Source organism: Suricata suricatta, chromosome 9 (assembly GCF_006229205.1).
Source record: "Suricata suricatta isolate VVHF042 chromosome 9, meerkat_22Aug2017_6uvM2_HiC, whole genome shotgun sequence".
Classification (NCBI taxonomy): domain Eukaryota; kingdom Metazoa; phylum Chordata; class Mammalia; order Carnivora; family Herpestidae; genus Suricata; species Suricata suricatta.
In genome coordinates, this window is record NC_043708.1 from 45,585,303 (window position 1) to 45,601,963 (window position 16,661).

The 16,661-nt window shown below is 46.3% G+C and overlaps 1 protein-coding gene across 1 annotated transcript in view; it reads left to right on the plus strand.

The window, feature by feature from the left end:
• The window catches only part of NID2 (nidogen 2), a gene marked incomplete at its 5' end in the record, with an annotated part of 63,383 nt that overhangs the window by 37,323 nt on the left and 9,399 nt on the right, over positions 1–16,661 (plus strand). The window contains 5 exons of the mRNA XM_029952187.1: positions 5,215–5,358; positions 5,947–6,075; positions 7,202–7,345; positions 13,934–14,053; positions 14,749–14,979. Coding sequence (XP_029808047.1) covers positions 5,215–5,358; positions 5,947–6,075; positions 7,202–7,345; positions 13,934–14,053; positions 14,749–14,979 — 768 coding nt within the window. The remainder of the gene's footprint in view (positions 1–5,214; positions 5,359–5,946; positions 6,076–7,201; positions 7,346–13,933; positions 14,054–14,748; positions 14,980–16,661) is intronic.

The following is a 16,661-nucleotide window of genomic DNA, read 5'->3' on the forward strand; positions in this document are numbered from 1 at the left end:
CTTGATGTGAGTTTTCCCTTCCACGCAAGTCAAATATAATAGCAAAGGACGGTTTACTTGGTGCCGAGCACTGTTAGAAGTACTTTCGTGAATTAACTCTTTTAGTCCCACAAAACCCCCTGCCCCACAGGGGCATCATCTTCCCCCATTTTACAGAGACTGAGGAATAGACATGAAGGAACTTGCTTAGTGACCACTAAAAAGTGTCCAGGGGCACCTGGGTGGCTCAGTCGGTTGGGCATCCGCCTTCGGCTCAGGTCATGATCTCACAGCTCGTGGGTTCGAGCCCCGCGTCTGGCTCTGTGCTGACAGCTAGCCCAGAGCCTGGAGCCTGCTTCAGATTCTGTGTCTCCCTCTCTCTCTGACCCTTCCCTGCTCACAGTGTCTCTCTCTGTCTCTCAAAAATAAATAAAAAACATTAAAAAAAAATTAAAAAAAAAAAGTGTCCAGCAGGGACCCGATCCTGGGCCCCAGCTCAAGAGCCCACTTCCTAACCTTGCCCGACACTGCTCTTCCACGTGAACTCCACTGGCCTCAGGACTGCCTCATAATTTGGGCCAAATTTCAAGAGGGAATGTGTGTTTTAACCCTGTGTGTTTGCGCCCAGTTTCATCCACTCCTGTGGAAAACTGCAATACTATTGTTTATATTCCCTGAATAGGAGAAAAATGGGACTGGGGGTGGGGAGAAAATAACAAATGAACAAATGACAAAATAAAACTTTTTTTTACCTTTTGCTCCCTTCCCTCCTCCCCCCGGTACCTAGCAGTGTCGTCTCAAGTGTTGTGTTTCTCCAGAGGGAATGACGATCTGGTTGGAATGTCTGGGACACGGCACAGCCGCCCCATCTGTTGTGGGTGCTTGTGGCTTCCCAGGGCCCAGGAGGCCTGCTGTCCAGTCTTCCCAGTGAGCTGTCAGCGCCTGAGGCCTGGCCCACTTTTTAGCCGCAGCACCCACCCCCACCCCCACCCCCAAAGGGTTTGAACTTCAGGTGTGGGTTGGCGGTCTCCTGCGAGGTCCTCTAACTGGACCCGTTGTGCCTCGTGCCCTCGTGCCCACCCCGGGGCTCCTGGCGAGTTGAGGACCCTGGGCAGAGGGCCACGCAGTGAAGTGGAACGGACTGCTCCTTGCAGGAAAACTGCTCTTCTCCTGATTAAATGAGTAAATTAGTTCCAGATTCCCTGTCAGAGAGTCAAGCCATTTAAGAGGGTGAGGGCGAAATAGAATACGTTGTAAGGAAGATTGTGTTGTTCTTGCTATAATAGGAGAAAGCTAACAAACCATAGAGAGTGAATAGCCAAATGGTTTTAGAAATGTATTTTTATAAGCCGTGTTTTGGAAACTAAATTCAGCGAGCAGGGCCCGTGCTCAGAAGGGCTTGGTTTAATGCTCTGCTGCTGTTCTCTTGAAACTCTTCATTTTTGAACAAGGGGCTCCACGTTCTCATTTTGCACTGAGCTCTGTGAATTATGCAGCCCCTTCTGTCAGTGTGGTATATTTTAAATCGGTGTCATGTAATTCCGGACATTTTGCCCCCTCAATTTCAGGTAGGCCAGGGTATCCTGTCTAAGTTTGCCAAATTTTGCACTGTGGGTTTTTTTTTTCATGCCTAGCAGGGTGGTGAGCTCTCGAGGTCTATGCATACTCACTAATCTTTGCCAGAATGTGCCACCGTGCAAATTCGATGCTGGCAAGCACTGCACGAGAAGGTTAAGCATGGGTATTTATAAATGAAAACATTTTGGAGATCACTTCCCCCTTTGGCTGGATAGGCCAGGCATATTATACAGCATCTTCTCCTAAAATGGAGAAATAAGAAGGAATTATTTTGCTCTCAGCTTTCAGTGAGGACATGACCCTATTCTTAACCGTAACGGTGCTGTGGACTGTCTCAGGAACTTGGTCTGTACTACCCTGTAACCCCAGCGTTATGCTTTGGTCCTGTTCACCAAGAGACCCGGAGGGAAGAACGAGGGACGCTCCAGGGTATCTGCTTGGTTTGCAGAGCTGGGCTCCTGCTGACATACTTATATTTATGGAGTTTAAAAAGTGCTGGAGCCATTTTTTGGTCCTTTTTTCTTGGCAAAGTGTCAGTAACATGCAGCAGGTAGCACCATTGAGGCAAACCCAGAATAAACCCATGGCCCTCATTTATTTAGCCATAATATGGGAACAAGAATATTGTGTTTCTTATAAAGTGATAGGAATTTACCAGAAAGCAAGGGTTCCTTTCAGAGACTCAGCCATGGCACCCCAGCTCCTGGCAGACTGGCAGAGGAAACCGGAAGAGTCAGCGTGGACAGTGAGCAAGCCCTGGAGCAGGAGCTGGATGTCTTAAAGGACTGCAGGGGAGTCCAGCCTGAGGCAAGTGACAGCCGCAAGTGTCACCTTGAGTCTAGACTAGGAGTTAACTTTGGGCAAAGCCTACCCACCTGGGTACAGGGGGTGGGGAGACGTGGGTGAGCTAGAGAAAAATGAGAGGGAATCGCAGAGTAGGTGGTGCTAGGAAGTTCCAGTAGGTGGTGTTGCCATTGTGTCTACTGATGCCAAGATGCTGGTCCCTGGAGCAGTGGGAGCTGTTGAGATCCAGGCAGCACTGGGGTGCACTGAGCTGGCTGTCAAGACAGGGACCGGGCACCAGCAGAAGTCCAAGGCAGAAGGCCCAGTTATGACTTAGCTCTATTGGTAACAGGGATGGCTTGATGTAAAGCCTGGGAGGTTTGGCTAAAGCTCTTGAAATCTTTTGGATCTAAGATTAGAGTGAAAGCTGAAAGCAAGCTGAGGATGAGCAGTGGCTCCACTGAGGAGGAAAAGGGACCGTAGTCACTAAGGACTGGGCGGGCCTGCCCGCTGGGGTGGAATTGCCTTCCAGATGCATTACGTCGGGTTTTCTTCAGTTTTAGCAGATCTAAGCATTGTCTTTATTCCCATTTTACACCTGAGGAATCAGAGGAGTAAATAGAAGAGCCCAGAGTTAATGGAGTCCTTGTGTCTGGGGCGCTCTCCAATACCAGCTCTGTGCCCTTGGCTTAGATGAGATGATGTTATGAAGTTCCTTCGGTGGTGTCCGTAGCAAAGTGGTAGAAAGTGTGGGCTGCCCGGCTTCTCCTCCCCACTCCACGCACCTCGTCTTGTGACCTTTGGCACATTACTTGGCTTTTCCATGCTGTAGTAAAAATGAAGGTATTAATGCCCTCCTCACAGCACTCATGAGGATTTAAAGGGATGCTATATGTAAAGGGTTTAGAACAGTGCCTGGCAAATAAGTGCTCACTGAGCATTACTACTGTACTCTGTCTAGAAATAAAACCCTTTAGGGAAGATCTCAGATGTTAACAGTTATTACTACCCAGTGGACGAATAGATCTCTGGCACAGTTAATCCTGAAAAGGAAATCCTGCAAAAATCATTCCTCTTTAGTCTCCTAAATCTTATAAAAGCAAGATTTCCCATTAATGAAATTTTGACTTCTCTAAAATCGTGAATTTTAGTGAGAGATTGCCCACTTTAGGGGCAAAATTTGGGGGTATGAGCTCCTGCTGTATCATTTCAATTTTTCCAGTGTTGCTCACTGATCTGCAACAATCATGGGGATGAGAGCCAACCTCAAAGCTCCCTTGAGAATCACATGAGCTGATAGAGTGAAATCACTTTAGAATAAAAGTATGCCATGTTTGGATGTTTTTATTCCTTGGGCACAAGCCTAATATAAGTAAGAAAGGGTTAGGTGTCTGTAGAGTAGGCAAGAGGAAGCCATTCTGGAATTTAAAACTGCAACTTGGATAAGCCAGCCCAGCTTTGGGTATTCGTAATTTAGCAAGGTCACCTGTTGGCCCCCAAACAGGTGAGGATACAGTCAGTCTCATGGAGTCTTTTTTTAAATTGTCAAGTTAGCTAATGTACAGTGTATATGCAGCGTAGCCTTGGCTTTGGGAGTAGATTCCCTTGATTTATCACTTGCATACAACACCCAGTGTTCATCCCAATAAGTACCGTTCTCAATGCCCATCACCCATTCTCCCCACCCCTCTAACAACCCCCCTCATCAACCCTCAGTTCTGTGTATTTAAGAGTCTCTTATGGTTTGCCTCCCTTTCTGTTTGTAACTTATTTTTCCATCCCTTCCCCTTCACACAGTTTTGTATTGTTTCTCAAATTCCACATATGAGTGAAAACACATGATAGCTGTCTTTTTCTGACTGATTTATTTCACTTAGCACAATACCCTCCAGCTCCATCCACATTGCTGCAAATGGCAAGATTTCATTCTTTTTCATCACTGAGTAGTATTCTATTACATATATACACCACATCTTCTTTATACATTCATCAGTTGATGGACATTGGAGCTCTTTCCATAATTTGGCTATGGTTGGTAGTGCTACTATACATATTGGGTACATGTGCTCCTACAAATCAGCACTCCTGCATCCTTTGGATCAATTCCTAGTAGTGTTATTGCTGGGTGGTAGGGTAATTCCATTTTTAATTTTTTGAGGAACCTCCATACTGTTTTCCAGAGTGGCTGCACCAGTTTGCATTCCCACCAACAGTAAAAGAGGGTTCCCCTTTCTTGACATCCTCACCTACATCCTTTGTTTCCTGAGTTGTTAATTTTAACCACTCTGATTGGCATGAGGTGGTATTTCAATGTGGTTTTGATTTGTATTTCCCTGACAATGAACATATTGAGCATTTTCAGTGTGTGTGAGCCATCTGGATGTCTTCTTTGGAAAAGTGTCTATTCATGTCTTCTGCCCATTTCTTCACTGGATTGTTTGTTTTACAGGTTGTGGAGTTTGGTAAGTTCTTCATAGATTTTTGATAATAATCCTTTATCCAATATGTCATTTGCAAATATCTTCTCACATTCCATTGGTTGCCTTTTAGTTTTGTTGATTGTTTCCTTTGCTGTGCAGAAGTGGTTTTTGTTTGTTTGTTTTATCTAGATGAGGTCCCAGAAGTTCATTTTTGCTTTTATTTCCCTTGCCTTCAGAGACCTGTCAAGTAAGAAGTTGCTGTAGCCAAGGCCAAAGAGGTTGTTGCCTGTGTTCTCCTCTAGGATTTTGATGGTTTCCTGTCTCACATTTAGGTCTTTTATCCATTTCGAATTTATTTTAGTGTCCCACGAAGTCTTTGATCTCCTTTCTGTGCCATTCTCTTTACAACAACCAGATTGTGCTAGTGTGGTTTATTCCCTCTCTACTCCTGCAGGGGACTCAGTGCCCACCCCAGTGAATCCTTGCTATGAGGGGAGCCACACATGTGACACGAAAGCTCAGTGCAATCCAGGGACAGGTGTAGACTACACCTGCAAGTGTGCCTCCGGGTACCAGGGAGACGGACGGAGTTGTGTGGGTAAGTTGTAAGTGCTGTATTCCTTCATGGGGTCCTTCAGCTATGTGTTTATAAAAGACAAGGATGTATGCTTCGTGGTCTCTACTGAGCAACGAGACAGGTTTAGCATCTGTTAACCTATTGTTTAAAAACTAAAGCATATTCTGCTTAAGTTTGAGAGGATAGTTTGGACGTGGGTGTTTAGGGCTGGGACTGGGAAAAGAAGACATCTATTGTAATTCCTGCATATTTTGAGGTCTTAAGTTTTGTCATTTTAATCTTGTATTAAGTATTTTCTTATATTTACTAAAACGTGTTTTCAGGTTGTCATCAGGTTCCAGACATTGTGTTTCTTTCCCCTATTTACATCCCCACAAGTCACAGAAATTTCTTTACATTACGTTTTTAAAAGAAAAATCATTAGCATTTTTTCTTTTAAATGTTGAGATTTTTTTTTAAGGTTTAAAGAATTCTTAGAATATTCAAATATTTTTCCCTGTGACTTATACCTGACTGGAGATAAATAGTGACAAGACATCAGGTTTTCAGACCTTCCACCTGTGGAACCCTTGATTTAAGCAACGCTTTTCCGTCCTCACTTCTTCTTAGATGTAAATGAGTGTGAAGCTGGCTTCCATCACTGTGGCCCCAACTCCGTGTGCACCAACTTGCCGGGCAGCTACAGCTGTGACTGCCGGAGTGGTTATGAGTTTGCAGATGACCGGCACACTTGCGTCTGTGAGTACTAAGCCATTTCTCTTCTTTGCCAAAATGGTGCTGAGCCTTGCTCTTTGATTCATTAATGTTTCCACTCTGATGTACAGAAGCTCGGCTGTAAGGTTTCCGAAAGCAGTCTCAAATAACCCTATGGCTCAGTTCAGCCCTGTGTTTGGATGTCACTTTCCTTCAAGTACGTACTTGTGGTGTTGAGTTATTGAGGGGTGTTCACCCAGTTGGGATTCCTGTGTGTCTTGGTATTTGGCCCAATCATGTAACAAGACTATGAACTTCTAATACTACCACTTCTAGACAGAAGTAAAATATTTCTCAAATTCGGGGCTCCTGCGTGGCTCAGTCGGATGAGTGTCCGGCTTCAGCTCAGGTCATGGTTCATGGGTTCAAGCCCCACATCGGGCTCTGTGCTGACAGCTAGCTCAGAGCCTGGAGCCTGTCTTTGGATTCTGTGTCTCCCTTTCTCACTGGCCCTCCCCTGCTCATGCTGTCTCTCTCTCTCTCAAAAATAAATAAAAGACATAAAAAAATAATAAAAATTGAAATAATATTTCTAAAATTTAGATGAAATGGATTTATAATTCAAAGATGCTTGCCCCACTGGATGGGCTACACACCTCCATCTGTAATAAATGTACTCTTTCAAGGGTCAAAAAGGAGAGAAAGAAAGCTTTGGACCTAAAAGTGGATCCAAAAGAACTAGGATTCCAAATTCATCCCGTTGGTAGAGCCAGATGATGATGATAGAGAAGATATACTTTTTAATCCAATGGGATGAAAAAGTAGCAGTGATAATAGAAACTGTGTGTGTGTGTGCACGCGCGTGCGTGCACACAGTTCTGGTGAGTTACAAACTTTATTGAGGACTGCTCCAATGACTGGTCTTCATGTCTAGAGTTTTAACCACAAGCCCAGACCGGCACTTCTCAAACTTTAATATGCATACAAGCCATCTAGGGCTCTTGTTAAAAGTCAGGGTCTGATTTACTGGCTCTGGGATAGGGCCTGAGAACCTATATGCCTGCTCAGCCCCTAGATGCCCCGATGCTGTTGGTATGTGGCTCACACTGTGAGGAGCATTCTTGCCCGTTCGCAGGCCTGAACTCTCGATGTCTTTGCCTTCTCTTTTCAGTGATCGCCCCACCTCCCAACCCCTGTGAGGATGGCAGTCATTCCTGCGCACCTGCTGACCAGGCCCGGTGCATTTACCATGGAGGCAGCTCATTCAGCTGCACCTGCCTGCCTGGCTACACTGGCAACGGGCACCAGTGTACTGGTGAGTGCCTGTGGTCGTCAGCCTCCGTGACTCTGGAGAGTTGCCTTGTATGCAGCGTCCCCGCATAGCCAGAACCTTTCTCAAAGGACTTCTCCCTTCCTTGACTCGCACAGCGTGGAATTGTCCAAAGAGCAAGAGAAAAGCTGTCCTTTGCATCAAAGAGCAGAGCCCAGGGTATTTTCCCTTGGACTAGATTGCCGAGCGTACGGTGGGGGTGTTCCTGGAGGACTAGGAAGCCACTGCCTGCCTGTAGCTGGCCTTCTGTTCCCTAGAGCTGGTGCCCGCTGGAGGGACGTCGGGAAGCCTACTCACCTGGGAAGTCTCCGTCTGTCCTTCTCTAGTGGCATAGTCTAGCACTTCCTGGTTGGGCCTGACTTTGAGTCGCTCTCCCACTGGTTGAAGTGGGATTTTTAAGTAATCTCTAAACATACATGCAATTGTTTCTCACTTTTTCCCTCTCTCCTCTCTCTCTGGAGAGAAGGAGAGGGGGTAGGGAGAGAGACAAAGAATTCTCCTGTTACAAGAGGATAGTAATGCGTACCTAAGTACCCAAAACTTTTCTCCCAGAAATCTCACCACGTTTAAGATAAGACTTGGTGCAGTATTTTATAAAATCACTAAACGGGAATGCAGGATGAATTGTTAAAAATTTAACTTGGTTAAATAATAATAATGTTTGAAGTTGTTACTGAACTAGGCATAATTCTCTCAGTATAAATGTTCATGAACCTGGGATTAGTAGTACTTTAATATAGAGATTAGTTAACAAATCTACGTAATCCTCACAAGGTTTTCAAAATATATCCAGTGACATGATGGAATTGAAACTCCATTTCATGCCGTCTGCAGTGATGCACACAAGTTACGGTAAAATGAGACAGTGGGAATGAGAGAATGGTGGGAAAAGGGTTTGGGGATTATAAACCTGGAACACAGGCTTCCTGCTTTTCTTCAGATTGCTGTTGCATTGGCTGGGCCACTGCTGATTTGTTAGAGCAGCCGGGTAACTCCTGGGAGCTTCACAGCAGAATGAACAGCATCCCCCCACCGCGCCCCCCGCCCCAACCCCCCTTACCAGGTCTTCGCTTCTCATCCTGCTCCCGATTCCTCTTCCTTCCCTCTCAGCGGAGAGGCTACTAGGCGAGCACACTGACGCCCTGTGTTCTGGACGGAACACACGTGTCCGGGCAGTGCAGCCATCCTCTCCTTCCTGTGGCGCTGGGCCTTCTGGTATTGTCTGAACTGGCTCCTTAATGTTTCCACTTCTGTTGTATGGAAGTTTTGCCCTATGCATTTCTTAAAAAACACAATTTATATTGAAATGACCAAAGCTGTGGCTCAGTTCAGCCCTGTTTTTTTTTTTTTCCTACTAAAAATACCCCCAGCTTTAGACAGAGCTCAACTGTTTCCCAGTTAGAATGCGGTAGATTTGGAATTCACAGATGCTTCTCCCACTTGACCAGCCCAAGAGCTCCATCTGTAATAGATACACTCTTGATACCGAGAGGGCAGGCTCTGCAGGTCTGGGGGTCAGGATGTGAGGTGCACCAACTCCTCATAGTTCTGTTCTTCATGCGAGAATAATGTTTTGTCCTTGTGCAATTTTACCAGTCAGTCCTATTTAACACCTTTAAGAGATGAGACTGCCTGGAGAAGCAAAATCATGTCAGCAGAATTTCATGTTTAAACATCTGGCCACTCTGGTCAGCAGAGATTGTCTTAGGTCTTTGGTTTAAAACTAACAAGTTGAAATTAATTGCAGCCTAGGTTTGCATGAGTGTCAATCAGAATGTTTAATTGAGTTAGATACTTCTTGCCCTATTCCCTTCTAGATTCATTCTGTCTTCCTTCTTTTACCTTGTATTTGTCCTTTGGGATCATATTAGGATTGGTTACTTTTCCATGTTGGGAACTTGCGAGTAATGTCATTCATTGTTATTACTGCCCTCTTGCTGATTTCTGCCATTTTTAGTTGTCCCTATTTAATCTCTGCTTCTCTATGTTTGAGGTTTCCTCTGTAATCCACAAATTAAAAACCCATTAGGTGCTTCCTGAGTATATTAGTTATCTATTGCTGCATAACAAATTACCCCAAAATATAGCAGCTTAAAGCAATACACATTTATTATCTATAGGTTAAGGGCCTGAGTATGGCTTAGCTTGGTCCTCTGCTTTTTTTTTTTTTTTTTAATTTTTGAGAGACAGACAGAGCAAGCAGGGGAGGGTCAGAGAGAGAGGGAGATACAGAATCCAAAGCAGGCTCCAGGCTCTGAGCTGTCAGCACAAAGCCTGATGCGGGGCTCGAACCCACGAACCGTGAGATCATGACCTGAGCCAAAGCCAGACACTTAACCGACTGAGCCAGCCAGGCGCCCCTGTCCTCTGCTTTAAAAGATCCTCACAAGGCTCCAAGAAGGGGTCTGGTGGGCTTGGGGTCTTCTCTAAAGGCCTAACAGGGGAAACATCCTCACATGGTAATTGGCAGGATTCAATTCCTTAAGGACTGAGAGCTTCAGGTCCTTGTTAGCTAGCTGTTGCCTGAAGATGACCTTCAGCTTCTTGATGCGTAGACCTCCAACAAGGTAGCTTACTTCATCAAAGCTGCTGCCAGAAAGTCTTTTAGCAAATTGGAAATTATAATCACAAAAATGACATCTCTTCAGTATTGCTTTAGTATATTGCTTAGATGCAAGTTACTCAAGGGAAGAGGATTATACAACATTGCAAATGCTAGGAGGTAGGGATCTTTGGGGCTCCTTAGAGGCTATCTCCCAGAATCCATTACCATGTGGTTGCCTTCTAAGCTTTCCAGACTGTGGAATAGAAGAGAATGAATAGTCCTATTCCTAAAGACCTATGCCATGCTGAAATCAGGCTGGGCTAGTCATGAAGGTGATTTGCAGGATAAGTACATACGTGTGTGTGTGTACACATGCATGCACATATTTAAAGACATGGTACAATGTGCATGTGTCTCCATGGCCATAGAGGAAAAAATAGCAAGATAGAGGAAAAATAGAGATATTTTGCCTCTATTTTGCAGAAAGAGAAATATCTTTTCTCTGTTTTGTGGAAAGTGTGCATTCTTGAAGCATACGTGTTATTCTTTACTCCATTAAGCTAGTAATAAAAGGGTGTGTGGGTTTTTCTCTAGCCAGTTTGTTAAAAACCAAGTTCCCTGGAGAGGCTGGACTTGGCTTTGGGTTCTCAGTCCAGTCTGAGTCACTAGCAGTAATTACGTTTATCCAGCTAGAGTTCAATCTTTTCCAGCTTCCCTCAATCAACCCCGATTTCAACCGTTTCAGGGTTGAGTTCCACCTTGTGTTGGTGTGAGCCAGCATTTCTCAGGCATGTTTGTCCTCGTAGATCTTGGTGACTTTGCCAGGTGCAGAAGCAGAGTGTCTTGAGTTGGGACCTTTCCAGGGAGGAGCAATTGAGTTGAATGGGTGGGATGTCGCTCAGAGCCATCTCTGCTCAGGACGGACTTGAGGAGAGGCGCTTAGGCTCTTCACTCCCTGGGTTTCTGTTCTAAGAACAGAGATGTTGGGTAAGGTATGGTAGAGTTCGTGTAGCTGCAGGAGAAGAGAACAAGGCTTGCAAGGTGGGAGTTTATTATGCTCATGGGTCCCAGAGAGAGGGTCACCACATAACACACAGGGACACGACCAGCAAGGTGCTAGACTGAATAGGTAGGGAGCTAGAACTTGTGGGGCCAAAGCCTTTACTGGGGTCCGGAAATTTCACTTGTTGGCTCGAAAACAAAGAGGGTGGGGTGGTAATCCAGTGGTTGGGTTTGTTTTGAAGGGACCTCACGTGGTTTGGGTATGGGCTCAGAATTAGGGCAGCAAGAGCACTCTAACACCAAAGCATGAATTCAAAATGGAGGATTTTTAACGAATGTTCCATAGAGGTTTTTTACCAGCTTAACAGAATGGAATGGAGAATTGTGCTGAGATTGAGCCATGTTTCATTATCTGAATCGCCAAGGAGCCCTACTGCGCCTCGAACATTGTCGTCTCGACCGCAGTGTTCTGACAGCGCCTGAAAGGCCCCCTGACAGGGATTGTTAGGCATAAATGGCAGCCTTCGGCCTGAGTGTAGCAACAGGGAGTTTCTCCCTTGGGTAGGGTCTGAAAGTGTTTCAGGCTTTGTGTCCTGACACTTGACGTCCTGCGATATAGAGATGAACTCCGCTTCTTTACACAGGAGCCCAGTTCCCCCCACACCCCGCAGAGTTTGCACTCCTGAGGAGGAGCCATAGCTCGCTCTGAGCCCAGGCCCTGGAGCGGCTGACCGGACTCTTTCTGTCCTGGTGTGAGGCCTTCCAAGGAGACATCGGACACTGTGCTTCAGGGAGCTTTACCTCCTCCAGCTTCCAGGGGACAGGGGCTCCTCACTTGTGATACTTTCTATCCCTTCAAGGGCTTTCTCCCTGCTGGTCACTTATAACCATTACTGTCCCTCCCCAGGGCTCTACCATCTGTGGGAAGATGACTGTTCTTTCACTCTGATCATAATTCCTAGGCCATGGGCTTTAAGAACACAAGGAACTTGGTAGCTCTGGGGAGTCCCCTCTCTCTTAGTTCAAAAATAATCTCAAGAAACTGACCCAGGGGTTCTAGAAATAGGCCCTGTGTCTCAGGAATTCCTGCTTCCTGTCATTGCCTGGGGTTCCTGTTAGCACGAGAAGTCCTTTTAGCATATGTATTATGAATGGCTTTAATTTCCTGCATTTAATTTCCTGCTGGATGTTCAGTTTTACAACTTTGGTTTTACAGCCAGTTTTATAGTCTCTTGCAGGCCCAAAGAACTGGATAGTCACTGGCTTTGCCCATCTAGGTATTGGGATTGTCCCTTTGAAGAGACTGAGGGCCAAACTCAAGGATAATTAAATATGACCATATAGAACCATGTTGATCAGATTGGAGATAGAGTTTTGTGATTCGTTTTGTTTGGTTTCTTTTTGGTTGACTGAGGAGCTAACTAAAAAACTTGTTGGTTTCTAATCTTGCAGATGAATTTATAAGTACTCTCCTGCCTTTGTAGGTGGAAGGAAAGAAGGTAACCAGGAAGGCCAGTTGCTCATCTAGGCAGAGCCCTCTGGGTGGCATTAAACTTGGTCTGTCAAGCATTCAGGATTCTTTTGGACTTAAAGGAGCTAATGTATGTTGACTAAACTTCCCTAAGACTGAGGATAACAGAATGTGACTTTGATAATTACGATGTGGGAGATTCCTCTCCTGTGAACAGAACATCTGGCATGTCCGCTCACCAGTACCTGGGAGGGTGGCTCAGTGAGACAGGTCATAGCACGGGTGGCAGTGATGCCCCTAGAAGAGATGTCATCTGGGGCATGGGAGGCTGGCATGAGGCTCGAGGATGTTGTAAGTTAAAAAAAGTTTATTTATTTATTTTGAGAGAGAGCAGGGGAGGGGAAGACAGAGGGGGAGAGAGAGAGAGAGAGAGAGAGAGAGAATCCCAAGCAGGCTCCGCACCAATAGCACGGAGCCCAATGTGGGGCTCAAACTCACGAACCACAAGATCATGACCTGAGCTGAAGTTTAGAGTTAGATGCTTAATTGACAGAGCTACCCTAGGATGTTGCAGTTTTCTTTTTTAATTTTTTTAAATGTCTTTTATTTTTGAGAGAGAGAGACAGTGCGAGCAGGGGAGGGTCAAAGAGAGAGGGAGACACACAATCCAAAGCAGGCTCCAGGCTCTGAGCTAGCTGTCAGCACAGAGCCCGATGTGGGGCTCAAACCCATGAACCGTGAGATCATGACCTGAGCCAAAGTCAGAAGCTTAACTGACAGAGCCACCCAGGCACCCCATGCAGTTTTGAGAAATAGGAAAATTATTCTTTAGGGTACCATGTGGAGAGTGGGAGGGCCTGACTTGTTTATACTGATAAACCTGACAAATTTAGATGTTCTTTTTAATGTGTTGTTTCAAAACTTCTGATACTATTTTTCTGACACTTTTCTAAAGGCAGAAGAGAACATTTCTGATTCCGTGGGCATTGTAGATGGTAGAACTCTGATTCCAGGAGACTGAATGTGCTTCTAACTTAGTTGAAAAAGCACTTGGAGCCTCGCTGGGCTTCTCCACATCTGTATATTGGTGTTATATGGACGTAGTGCCAACAAGGCAAGAACAAAACCATTGTTACGCATATTTACTGCTGTGGCACTGAGAGGAAGTGAGTGATTTACAGCCCAAAGGTTGGTTCAAAGGTAATAACTTCCTGGAATTCACTGTGGATGAAAGATACTCTAGAAATATACTGCAGGATATTTTTTTTTTCTGGAAGTGACCACGCATTTGATTTCTACTCTGCACATTCTTAGTCTAATGGGTTAGCTAACATGTCCCTCAACTTTGTACATTCAGCCTGCCTTTAGCTGTCAGCAGATTTCTGCTCATGCCCAGAGGTCTTCCAAGGTTGACCCTTTGACACTGACCCACGTGTACTAGGGGTATGTGGTAGCCCAGTTGTGCGCAGTGAAGTCATACTATTCCTTCCTCCGCGCCCCCCCCCCCCCCCCCCCCCCCCCCCCCCCCCCCCCGTCCCTGTTCCTGCCTCTGCAGATGTTGATGAATGCTCGGAAAACAGATGTCACCCCTCGGCTACCTGCTCCAATACCCCCGGCTCCTTCTCCTGCCGATGCCCCCCTGGATATCAGGGCGATGGATTTCAGTGCACACCTGGTAAGGTCCCGAGGGCCAGCTGAGGTGCAGAAAACTCCTGGGTCCTTCAGTGCTATTTTTCTATATCCTTCAGCCCACTCTTATTGGGGACCAAGGCTTTGGTCTAGGCTCTGGATTTTTCCCTCTTCCCTCCAGCTACCTAGTTTACTTAGAAGTCACTGGTTATTAGTATTCTGGGATGAAGTACTAAGATAAAGCTCACTAAATAGGAGCAATATGCGCTAGTGAGCTGGTAGTTAGCCCCCATGTGACTCTTCTTGGAGGTCTTGGCTGGTACTGTGATTGCCATTGACCTGGAACGTCTCAGACTTAGACTCTGGACTTCAGAGGATGAACAGAGTTCTTTTTGTTTTTTCCCAAGTCTCTTGAGATGTTTGGACAGAGGCCATGGGTTCTTCATTTTACCCTTAGGGCTGAGGGAGGGGTGTGGTAGCTCAGGATTTAACAGGGTGAACTGTGAGAATTAAGGAGAAATGAGGTAGATAGTGGCAGAACTAAAATAAGAAATCAATAAGAGTTCAAAATCTCAATGCCTGGCTATTTCCCCCATATTATGCTGTCTCCCAAGTACAGGGAGGGAAAAAGAAACAAAAAGCACCCCAGACGACAGACTTGGAAGTTAGCGGGTGAAAGTGGATGGGTTGCAATGTCTTTTATTCCTTCTTTGCACGTCCCCTCCACCCTGGTCGCAGAAGACCCTGCCTCAGGACTGAAACCCTGTGAATACCAGCAGCGCAGTGCCCACGCTCAGCATGCCCATCTCGGCTCCTGGCTGCACATCCCCCAGTGCGACGAGCAGGGCCACTTCCTGCCACTGCAGTGTCACAGGAGCACCGGCTTCTGCTGGTGCGTGGACTCGGATGGTCACGAAGTCCCCGGCACCCGGACTCCCCCCGGCTCCACGCCGCCTCGCTGCGGACCAGCAGGTGAGCCAGTCGGGAAAGAGCTCGTACCAGCCTGGGCGCGGGGCTTGAGAAGCTGAATGGTGCACTTTGTGAGGCAGATTATTACGCCTGCCCAGACCGCGCAGACTCAGGGCCGACTTCTGTCCTTTTATAGCCTCCTTCCTCCTAGGACCACGCCAATGATCTGTGTGCCGCTATGCACACGCTCGTGTGACAGGGACGTACAGACTGGCATACATCACTGTTACACACTGGACTCCAGCCTTAGGCTTGCCCAGTACGGGACGGGAAGTTGAGATGAATGGTGTAGGCCAGGCTGAGGCCACTGCCCCAGACCTGTTACAGCAGCTGAGGGAGACCTTGGAGCTGGAGGGTCTTGCCAGACCAGCCTTTTGTCCAAAGAGATCTGCCTGTGCATATTCCTTCATATCCCGTCACTCTGCCTTCTGAACTGCAGGAAGCCGTATGAAGGCCATTTTAGTATTAACAGGAAAAATAAGCAGACACCTGTGGGTAGATCCCGCTAGTTTGCTCTAAGCGGTGACCCCCGCTGTCTCCTGGCAGGCCCAGCATGTCAGTGGGGAAGCCCCTTGCCCCAGCCGCCGTCAGAAGAGATGCAGGGACCTGCTGTGTGAGCCGGTGCGGTCTGAGATGCTGATGGTGAGCACGTCTGTTACCATCTGAGCACTCCCCGTGCTCCCCAGGGTGTGGGGCCTGGCAATCAAGTGCTCACGCATCCGGCCCACTGGGGGGTTGCCAAGGCACCCTGTATTCCTTGTGGAGTTGTTAAGAGTGGGAAGCAGTTTTTCAAAAAGACAGAAAAACTGTATTATGAAGAACGTAGGATTGATTGGTCACCCTTTTAGCCCAAAATTAATTCCTATAGCCATGAGCCTGCTGTTTTTGCTACTGGAAAAGATAAATACTAATCTTGGCTTTAACATGAGAGGAAGAAGAGCTGGAGAATTACCACCAGTTTTGATCCTTTCAGTATCATTATGGCCAGGACATCAGTAGCTCTAAGATTCGTACAGGTGAAAATCGGTCATGCTTGATCTAGATGTATACCTTTGTTTCCACAGTGACATTCCTGGTTCCTCCCATCCCTATTTTTTAGGAAAAGATTTTACAGGTCCAAGGGGGAAAAAAGAAAAAATCCTGTTTCACTCCTTTCAAATCTTTAAAAAGTCTTGGTTCTAACTCCATATGGGATTTAAAATCAGATGGTTGGGACATGCCTTAGGGAATGGTTGAGTTCTGTTTACTAAGACAAGCATGGGAGCCAAGAAAATGAGACGTTTAATGACTAAAGGGAGGGACACATTGTCTTGTGCAGACTCTTTCCCCATGGTCTAGGCTTCTCTCTTGGCATTGGTTTGGCCTTGGCTGCCATTCCTGACTAGTCTCATCTGCATAATGGGGTTGGCTTGAAGGGAGAGAAAATACTGTGTCCAAGATTTCCAACTATTTAAAACCCTGCCAGCCAAAAAAGAAGAGAAATCAATCTGTGGTTGGATTAAGGAGTAGCTTCAAATAGTAAGGAATGAGAGGGATGCACACATTTTCAGTGATGCGAGGTGCCGGTTTCCCAGGTGAGTGTGCTGTGTGTCTGTATCCAAGACAAAGAGCCATGCCTCGTTGGGTGGTCTTCTGAACCAAGAACATGCCCCCTGAGTTTGCAGTGTGGACCTGGAGCCGTGTTG